Consider the following 9,642-nt stretch of genomic DNA (forward strand, 5'->3'; position numbering starts at 1 on the left):
TTCCGCCATATCTTCGCTCATCCGAGCGTCTGCGCGAAGTTCGGGAGTCATTAACACGCCAAGGAGCGGTGGTTATCGACTTAGCGCTCCCTTTTAGATGGACGGGATCCCCGGCTCACTATCAAGCCTGTGGAGGAGCTATCACGTTCCTGGTGCAGCGTGGGAGCCTGGCCAGCCTCTCTCGAACCAGCCGCGACAATGAGCCATTTTACTGTTATATGTGGGTGGATGATCACGTCCTGGTGGAGGAGGACACGGGTAACCGCTTACTGCTCAGTGAAATCGCGTTACGACTGGTCATGCTTGCTGTTTTGGGGCCTCGATCTATCAACGAAAAGAAGTTTACGCCATGGTAAACGAGGGCGCGAGCACTGGGCCTGGACTGGGACAGTGTCGATGCCGACGGAGAAGATACAAAAGCATTACATCGCATACGAGCCCTGTTGGAAGGGGAACAAGTGTCACGAACGAACCTCAGTAAGGCCCTAGGCTCGCTTCGTCATGTTTGTTCGTGTATACGCCCAGCCCGCCCATTCTTCCAGCGTCTTGCTGGGGGGTGCGCTCTGCATCCCGCTATGAAACAATTTTTACAGGTTCAGTTCGACGAGTCTGAGCGTGAGATGATCCGAGAGAAGCAGTTCTCGATTAATCTCCACGAACAGCTCTCAGCGGTGTTTGCGCTGTTCTGTTGGGTAAATTTATGGGCGCCTGTACTATCAACACAGTCACACATGTCCGTTTCTGGATAGACAACAAGTCCGCTGTGTCATGGTGTAACTCGCTTTCGAGCCGTGAACCGCTGGCTCAGGAGCAGAACCGTGTGTTAGGAGCGCTGGAAGCTCGTCTTGGGCTGCGTGTGTCCGCTGAGCATTTGCCGGGTGAATCTAACTATCTGGCTGACTTATGCTCACAAGGGCGGTCGGGTAAGCATGCTACAACATGGCAGCAACTAACGAACTTGTGGTCGCAGGTACCGGTCTCACCCGCCGCCCGCAAGATTTACTCCAGCACCTTGTCGTCTTACAGCAGAGCTCCCTGTCCGAATCATCACTACGCCAGTACGCAATCACGTGAAAACAGTGGACCATTGAACATGGCTGATCTTGGATCGAACGGAGCTCGCCGAGGCACGCCCTGTTGGTTGACTGCCGGTCCAGTAATGAACGCTGAAGAGGGCCAGCAGTAGGGATTGTCGGTGAGGGTCGTCTTTAGGTAGTCGCACCGAGATCCCGAGTATCATCGTGCCTATTACGACACCGATCCCCAGCTCACTGCCAGCCACTGCCTCGTCCTTCTGGAATGCAGCACGCCGGCAGCCCACCAACATCGCGAGAACCCGTCACGGTTGCAATGCTCCAATGGATTCTCAACCACCTTGACCCCTCCGAAGCTCATCAGCGCGTCATTGGTGGGGCTGCGCTGTTGGGCTTCTTCTTTTTTCTAAGGAGCGCAGAATATCTGGCGGTCAAGGGCACAAGACGTGTCTACACCTTGCAACTAAAGGACGTCGTTGTTCGTGATGAGCGAGGTCGGACAACCGCACGCATGTTGGAGGCAACTTCAGTGAAAATAACGCCTCCTGGGAGCGAGAATGACCAAGACGACACAGGTGTCATAAGACAACTCACCTGATCCGGCCACCGTACTATTTGTCCTGTCCGAGCTGCAATTGTCTTGCTTCATCATGCTGCAAAAATTGACTCATCACTTGAAGATCCTATCTGCCTCGTCTCAGAATCCGAATTGCTACAGGCCAGCGCAATGGCGAAGGTGCTGCGGCTAGCGGCTAAGGCACTTGGTGCAGACCCGTCGAGATACTCGTGTCATTTACTGAGAAGCGGTGGGGCTAGGGCACTCCTAGCAGCAGGCGTCGATAGTACAAGAGTCGAGCTTCATGGCCGCTGGAAATCGGAGGGTTTTTTTTTTTAGCGCTACACGCGATACGGCAAGTCATCATCCGCTGAACTTGCATCTCAAATGGTGGGGCCACGGTAAACGTGTTTGACCGAGACTCCTGCTGATTCTAAAAAGGGGGTTTACGCCCGCGGCCGTGAATCAGCAGGTCTCTCATTGCTAAGGTCAAATATACTACTACTCGTTACCCACAACATGCTTCAATATGCCGAGCGAGTCCGAGGAAAAAAAAAGTAAATATTAACTGCTAGATGGTGGTTTCATTCGTGGAAGCATTTATTAATGTTTTAACCAAATGTAACGTAGCTACGGAACACGATGTGGAAGGGCACCTGAGCTAGGAGTTGAGTGAGTTGGTGTTGACAAGGTAAATGTCGGAATGAGATATGCTACAGCTCAGTGCGTGCAGCCCACTCGATGCCACCACCCTCTTAACCCTTGTGTATTCCAGATCTCTTACTATTGCTCTTTCTTATGTATCCCGGGAACAGCACTGCGTGTGGCAACATCGTGTCGTAGGGTGTGTGTGGCATCCACGTCTTGCAGTGCTTCAAGCAGCGTTGTGGGGTCGTTGGGCTGTGTGTTGAGCATCAAGTCCTCGGGCCGTATAGCTGTACAGTGGCTGCAACAATCTCCACCTCATGCAGCAATACACTGAGCCCAGTGACTTTAGCGTCGTACACATATACTCTTGCTTCTAGTTCCTCACACCGATAACCATCACTAACTCTACACTTAAAAAAAGACATCAATTTGCGTCGGTTTCAGCAACAAACACCTTGGATAAGATAATCGAGAAACCTTCTTTAGTTATATATATTACGTATCTCAAAGTTGACCTTGCTATAGTTCCTACATGTATTTAAAATGTTTGTGGCACAACCGATATTTTTAGTGGTGTGTTGAAAATCTTGAACTGAATGACGACCATCACTCTCAACACGAAAGATTTTCTTCCTGCGTTTTCGATCCCTGTAGGACCAATACAGTGTCGTTCTCTTAGACTCCTCCTCCATTCGCAGGCCACCGATGAGAATATGGAGAACTGTTTCAGCCAAAACTTTTGAAAGTTGAGATCTCAAAAATGACAGTGTCTGGTTTTCCAAACCAAAGCTACAAATAGCCTAAAACAGTCAAACAAGACGAAGCGCAAAGCTACCCAAACAGAATGCCGGTCAGTCTATGAGGCCAGCATACGACAGTTCTCCAACACCGAGACCAAAACGTTCAATGGAGTACTGTACCAGGCCGTGATTCTAGCCCCAAATCAACGATGCTGCGTGGATGCATGACCTGCCCGTGGAAATAATCAGAACTTTGTCGATTATGGTCCAAATACCACGTCCATACAACAGCCAAATCAACGACAGTTACTCACCACTGCCCGGTCCATGCAGAAAGTTGCAGACAACAAAAGGCAACACTGTTCATGTTCATTTAGCAATTGGCTTTCGATACCCATCATGGCCAACGACAAGGAGCCTGGCAAGCCTGAATTCGGGTACTCGAGTGGTGCTGCATTGATGGCTCGCGGTTCTCTCGCTCTGCACGACCACGTAGCAACTCGGATGGACGCAGCATTCGGAGATACACAGCCCATGATTGAAGTACGCTTCAAGGATCTATCTATATCGGCAGATATCATCGTGAAGGACGTGACGGAGAGCACAGCGGAGCTGCCGATGTTGCCGAACGAACTAGCCAAGGATTTTCGCAAGCTCCGTGCCAAGAAACACCTGGTCCAGAAGCAGATTCTCAAAAACGTCAATGGTGTGTTTAAACCTGGTACGATCACGTTGGTATTGGGCCAACCTGGTTCGGGCAAGTCGACGTTAATGAAAATGCTGAGTGGGCGATTCGCAGCGAAGAAGAATATCGCAATCGAAGGTGAAATAGCATACAACGGCGCAACTAGCAGCGAACTCTGCGATCGACTTCCTCAATTCGTGTCGTACGTGGCCCAGCAAGACAAACACATAGCTGCTCTAACCGTGAAGGAGACGTTAGAGTTCGCACACGCTTGTTGCGGCCTGGAGCTTTCGGAGCATGATGCTAAGAAGCACATGACGGGCAATCCTGCAGAGAACGCAGCGGCTATGGAAGTCGCTAACGCCATGTTCAAACACCACCCGGGAGTTGTAACTCAGCAATTTGGACTTCAAATGTGTCAAAACACGGTAGTAGGCGATGCCATGTTGCGTGGTGTGTCTGGTGGTGAACGCAAGCGTGTTTCGACTGCTGAAATGCAGTTTGGCAACCAACAAGTCTTGATGATGGACGAGATCAGTACGGGTCTCGACAGCGCTGCAGCCTTCGATATCGTCAATACGCAGCGCAGTCTGGCCAAGAAATTCCACAAAACTGTGGTGATTTCACTTCTGCAACCGTCTCCTGAAATCTTCAATTTGTTCGACAATGTGCTTCTCCTCAACGCTGGCCGGGTAATGTACAACGGGCCGAGAGAAGATGCTCTAAGTTACTTCGAAAGTTTGGGGTTCAAATGCATTCCACATCGGGACGTCGCGGACTTTCTGATGGATCTCCGAACGAACAAACAGACTCTGTATGAGAACGAGCTGGCTGTGATTCCTCGTACGCCTAGCGAATTCGCAGAAGCCTTAGCAAACTCGGACGTATTTTACCGTCTTCAAGCGGAATTGAACTCTCCAGTGTCGCCAAAACTTCTGGAGATAAAGGAGAAATTCATGGACTCCTTCCCAAACTTTTGCCAGGGCTTCTTGGCTAGCACTGGTACGCTTATGAAGCGCCAGATCAAGATGACAATCCGCAACACTGCTTACTTGAAGGGGAGAGGCTTGATGGTCATTGTAATGGGCCTTCTGAACGGCAGTGTGTACTACCAGTTCGACGTCACGGACGCTCAGATCGTACTGGGAATCATATTCGCTTCCGTCATGTTCTTATCGATGAGTCAGTCGGCGCAGATCCCTACGTTCATGGCCAGTAGAGACGTGTTTTACAAGCAGAGAGGTGCTAATTTCTACCGAACTGCTTCATATGTATGGGCCAACTCGGTGAGTCAAATTCCGCTGGCAGTTCTAGAGAGTTTCGTGTACGGATCGATGGTGTACTGAATGTGTGGCTTTGCCCCTGCTGCTGGAGCTTTTATCCTCTACGAGTTGACTGTGATCCTCACTATTATGGCTTTTGCAGCCTTTTTCCTGTTCTTGTCGGCTGCAGCGCCAGATCTTCATGTAGTGGAGCCGATTTCGATGACTACCACGTTGTTTTTCATCCTTTTCGGTGGATTCGTGGTCACAAAAGGGAACATTCCGGACTATTTGGTGTGGCTGTACTGGTTGAATCCCGTGGCTTGGTGTGTTCGCTCTTTGGCTGTGAGTCAGTACAGTGACTCACGCTTCGACACTTGTGTCTATGGAGATGTGGATTACTGTGAAAAATACGGTATGACGATGGGCAAGTACTCGTTGAGTTTGTTTGAGATCCCGTCAGAAACGTACTGGATTTGGTACGGTTTGGTCTTCATGGTCTGCGCGTACGTGTTCTTTATGTCACTTTCGGTATTTTTTCTCGAGTACCGACAATTCGAAGGACCTGAACACGTATTTATTAACGATGACGACATAGCGACAACCAACGCAACTGGTGGTTATAACCTTGTTAAAACACCACGTGGAGCACAAAATGACACGACAATGATCGATGTGCCAGTACGAGAGAAAAATTTCATCCCGGTTACCATTGCCTTTAAGGATTTATGGTATACCGTTCCAGACCCACATAATTCGAAAGAGTGGATCGATTTACTCAAAGGAATCAGCGGATTCGCTCTACCTGGGACTATCACTGCGCTGATAGGGTCTTCAGGTGCTGGTAAAACGACGTTAATGGATGTGATCGCTGGTCGGAAAACTGAAGGTAAAATTCAAGGGCAAATCTTGTTGAATGGCCATCCAGCTACTGATTTAGCTATTCGACGCTCTACGGGATACTGCGAGCAGATGGATGTACATTCAATGGCGTCTACATTCCGTGAAGCTTTGACGTTCAGTGCATTCCTACGTCAAGGCGCCGATGTATCAGACAGCAAGAAGTACGACTCGGTGAATGAGTGTCTTGTCCTTCGGACATGGAATCTATCGCTGACCAAATCATCCGTGGAGCGTCCACGGAGCAGATGAAGCGACTGACTATTGGAGTGGAATTAGCAGCCCAGCCCAGTATTATTTTCCTGGATGAACCTACGAGTGGTTTGGATGCTCGATCGGCAAAGTTGATCATGGATGGAGTTCGGAAAGTTGCAAATACTGGACGTACAATTGTCTGTACCATTCATCAACCTTCAGCCGAAGTATTCCAAGTATTCGACAGTCTTTTACTGCAAAAATCGAGGTGGTGAAAGCGTATTCTTCGGTGATCTTGGAGAAAACGCTGTGAACTTGATCGACTACTTTGAATGCATTGACGGCGTCCAGAACCTACAGAGTAACTATAACCCGGCTACGTGGATGTTGGAAATGACTCCCACAAAAGTGATGGTCATGTACATCATACCCATTCCCGAGTTGATCCCCTGGTACGACGAGTAGTTGCTCCCGGTATACGTGATGCCGATGATAATACCCAAACATGAAGATAAAGAAGCGCGTCAAATTGTAGGACGCCGTCCGCCAGTACAGATCGAAAAAGCGCTTGGTTAAGAACTTCATCTGCGTCAGATTGGTCGACGCTCGCTTGTCCCCGTACTCTAACGGTGGTAGCGTGGATGATGGCTGGAATAAACCTTCACGATCGAAATTATCTTGGAGCTCCTGGAATTGTTTGCTGTTCTTGTAAAGCGCAACAAAGTCGGTCTTGTCGCCGCTGTTATTGCCAACACCAGCGCCAATCACTTCGTTCCATAGTATTTTACCGATTGCAGACGAAGGCCGAGCTAGTTTCTATCGTGAACGAGCTGCCCAGACGTACAATGCCTTCTGGTATTTTATCGCATCAAGTTTGGCCGAGATTCCGTACGCTTTTGCCGCTACGCTATTGTTCATGGTCGGCTTCTATCCGTCCGTGGGCTTTACTGGAGTGGGGTCGTTTTTCCTCTACTGGTTCAACATGTCGCTTCATGTACTGTTGCAAGCGTATATTGGCGAGTTCATGATGTACATTCTACCCAGTATGGAAGTCGCGGCGGTGCTGAGTATGCTGCTGAACACTATTTTCTTCCTGTTTATGGGGTACAATCCACCGGCGAATTCGATTCCAACGGGCTACAAATGGCTGTACTACATCTCCCCCCACACATACACGTTCGCTATCTTGGCATCCATCGTCTTTGGAGACTGTCCTAGCGATGGAAAAGGCTTTGAAGTCGGTTGCCAGGTGATGACTGGAACCCCACCTTCACTTGCTGGCAGCACTACGGTGAAAGAGTATATGAACGACGTCTTTCTTGTCGAGCGTGGTGAGTTATGGACGAATTGCGGTATTGTTGTAGCTTTCATCGTGTTTTTCAGACTACTAGCGCTGCTGTCTCTGCGTTACGTGAATCATCAAAAGAAGTAAGAATCGGAGTCGCAGCTTATAAAAAACACACCAAGTGGACTTTACGCCTTCCTTTCCTCCCCTTTTCTCGTGGAAATGGTGATCACTTAGCTCACCAGTGTTGCCAATGTTCTGACGTCGTGGTTGTGAACGAAGGTCACGTGTGCACTAAGCGTTATTAGCTGAGTTTTCAGGTGTTCTCCACGAATACAAGTCTCCCTCGATCCCAGACAAAAGGTATTACTCATAGGTACTGGGGTATTTGTCCGTACGAGTTTTTCCGTAAGCGTGAGGGGATCTTGCACTTGTACTGACGAGAAACGTAGCAGGTCGGCTCCATCTCAAGACGTGGTAGAAAACGCTAAAACAGCGCAGATAATGATGCGTGACGTAGCATTCAAAATCCGTCCTCTGTGATTGCTGTACTCATCTGTGCTATACCAAGGCGTTGTGGAAGCGGAGGAACAGCTCATTCTAGTTACTTAAGCATTATCGTTGCCGCTAATAAGACCAATTAATTCTGAGACATCAACACCATTAGTTGCGACGTCCAAGCCGTAGAGATGCGATACAACCGCTGGCAACCTCACGGCAACGTTCCCATAACACTGCAAAAATCCCGTGGTTGTGATATCAGTGCTCAGCAATACAGTACGAGAGAATATCGCCCTTGCGAATAAATCGAGACGCTGTTCTTGGGAATCTTAGCCGATGGAGAATTTCGTTTTTGTCGTTGACTTCATCGCGTTTTATTTTTCACCCTTTGAAGTAAGCTACAGTTTGTGTTTTTGGGGAAGCCTCGCTGCTAAACACTTACATAATTCGCTTCTACCTCTGCGCTGGTGCCTGGAGTTTCTGTTTCTTGATATGCTCGAGCTTCTCGATGAAAGCTTTCTTCCCTAATATGTTAAACTCCCCGTACAAATTGTACACTTTCCACCACTTGGCCTCGGACGCCTCTGCCAACTTTACAGCAACGGGGGTTTTGAAAGCCTCTGTACCTGTTAGCTGTTTCCAGTTTTCAAATGTCGTGACCAATTTAGGTATATCGTCCACGATGTCGTCTGCTAGCTTGTTAGCTGCCATTTCGGCCAAGTCATCGACCTTAGCCAGGTTCCCTCCCGCTCTCTCTTCTTCGATTTTGTCGTCGGTGTCACTTACAGACTTGGCTTTCAAACTCCTCAGGAGCGTTTTAACTTCGCTACTGAAACGCGTGCGGGCCCCGGATTTGCTGGGCGTTGAGATAGCACCACAGCTTCCAACGAGTGTGACCACAACTACCAGGAGATAGAGTAACCTCATGGCCTACCAGCTTGAGCCTCAGAGAGCGATTCGAGAAGTGATTGCGAACTTTTACCTACTTGTGCCTCAGAGAGCGTTTCGCGAAGTGATTGTGAATGTATTTTGCCGTCATTTTAGCCGCTAAAAATGACAATCCGTCATCGTAAATGTGTGTGAAAAAAGAAGCATTCTCCTTATTTTAGTTAAATATGTGTCTACAGTAAAACAATACATGTATAGCCATCAGCCTTGTGTTTGCGCTGATAAAGGCACCCCTGTTTGATTTTACAACTCCGGGCCTGGTTGAACGAAATGCAGCATACCCTGTATGTGCCAGAATTGCACTTCAAAATTTATCGTAAATCATCGAGGAGCACGGTTTTATGAACTCGATTTATCTTAAATCCACCACGTGCTGCTTTTAGATCCAGCAAATCTAATTTCGTTTTGCCAGAATCGCTGCAAAGCACAATGTGTATTTCAGTACCACGAAGTACACCGTAATTACTCGAAGATTGGATCGCCGCATGTATCAAACATACGGTGTCCCATCTTTGATTCTATCTTGCAAAGCTCTTTACAGTTGCATCTCCCAGAGTGATTATCACGGGAGACGCAGCACGATCAAGCCACAGCGACTTTACTATTGATACTAGTAAAGTGTCTGAAACTGTCTTGAAGACAGAACATTTCAAACAAAAAAAAGCTGAGAATTGCACAAACCCTTGTAATGAAAGAGCAATTTCCACAACCCAGTACATATGTACTGTTTTGCAACAATTTCCAAGCCAGTACCATTGCATTAGGTTCGCACCATTTACCAACTCAGCACATCTGATAAGTTCGCATAAGGTAACAGAGGGAACGTAGTCCAACTGGTCTCCTAAAAGGCTTAGCTCTAGGCAGGTCTCAGTCCTGGTTGCCTTGTTA

At 48.3% G+C, this 9,642-nt stretch overlaps 5 protein-coding genes across 5 annotated transcripts in view; 4 read left to right on the forward strand and 1 right to left on the reverse strand.

Moving 5' to 3' along the window:
* The window catches only part of PPTG_22514 (hypothetical protein), a gene marked incomplete at both ends in the record, with an annotated part of 673 nt that extends 317 nt beyond the window's left edge, over positions 1-356 (forward strand). Inside the window, one exon of the mRNA XM_008904757.1 lies at positions 85-356. Within this exon, the coding sequence (XP_008903005.1) occupies positions 85-356 (272 nt within the window). The remainder of the gene's footprint in view (positions 1-84) is intronic.
* A 219-nt stretch (positions 357-575) lies between these two features.
* On the forward strand, positions 576-1,186 carry PPTG_09382 (hypothetical protein; the record flags this gene model as incomplete). The annotated part of the gene is made up of 2 exons (XM_008904384.1): positions 576-687; positions 750-1,186. The coding sequence occupies 2 exons, from the start codon at positions 576-578 to the stop codon at positions 1,184-1,186; spliced, it is 549 nt and encodes a 182-aa protein (XP_008902632.1).
* Positions 1,187-3,377: 2,191 nt separating this feature from the next.
* PPTG_09383 (hypothetical protein) lies at positions 3,378-5,009 on the forward strand (the record flags this gene model as incomplete). The annotated part of the gene is made up of 1 exon (XM_008904385.1): positions 3,378-5,009. The coding sequence occupies one exon, from the start codon at positions 3,378-3,380 to the stop codon at positions 5,007-5,009; it is 1,632 nt and encodes a 543-aa protein (XP_008902633.1).
* Positions 5,010-5,075: 66 nt separating this feature from the next.
* PPTG_09384 (hypothetical protein) lies at positions 5,076-7,452 on the forward strand (the record flags this gene model as incomplete). The annotated part of the gene is made up of 5 exons (XM_008904386.1): positions 5,076-5,814; positions 5,866-5,999; positions 6,074-6,184; positions 6,243-6,472; positions 6,735-7,452. 5 exons carry the CDS (start codon positions 5,076-5,078, stop codon positions 7,450-7,452), a joined length of 1,932 nt encoding a protein of 643 aa, XP_008902634.1.
* Positions 7,453-8,259: 807 nt separating this feature from the next.
* Positions 8,260-8,733, reverse strand: PPTG_09385 (hypothetical protein; the record flags this gene model as incomplete). Its single annotated transcript, XM_008904387.1, has 1 exon — positions 8,260-8,733. The coding sequence occupies one exon, from the start codon at positions 8,731-8,733 to the stop codon at positions 8,260-8,262; it is 474 nt and encodes a 157-aa protein (XP_008902635.1).
* Between the last annotated feature and the right edge of the window lie 909 nt (positions 8,734-9,642).

Source organism: Phytophthora parasitica (assembly GCF_000247585.1).
Source record: "Phytophthora parasitica INRA-310 unplaced genomic scaffold supercont2.18, whole genome shotgun sequence".
NCBI classification, from domain to species: domain Eukaryota; phylum Oomycota; class Peronosporomycetes; order Peronosporales; family Peronosporaceae; genus Phytophthora; species Phytophthora nicotianae.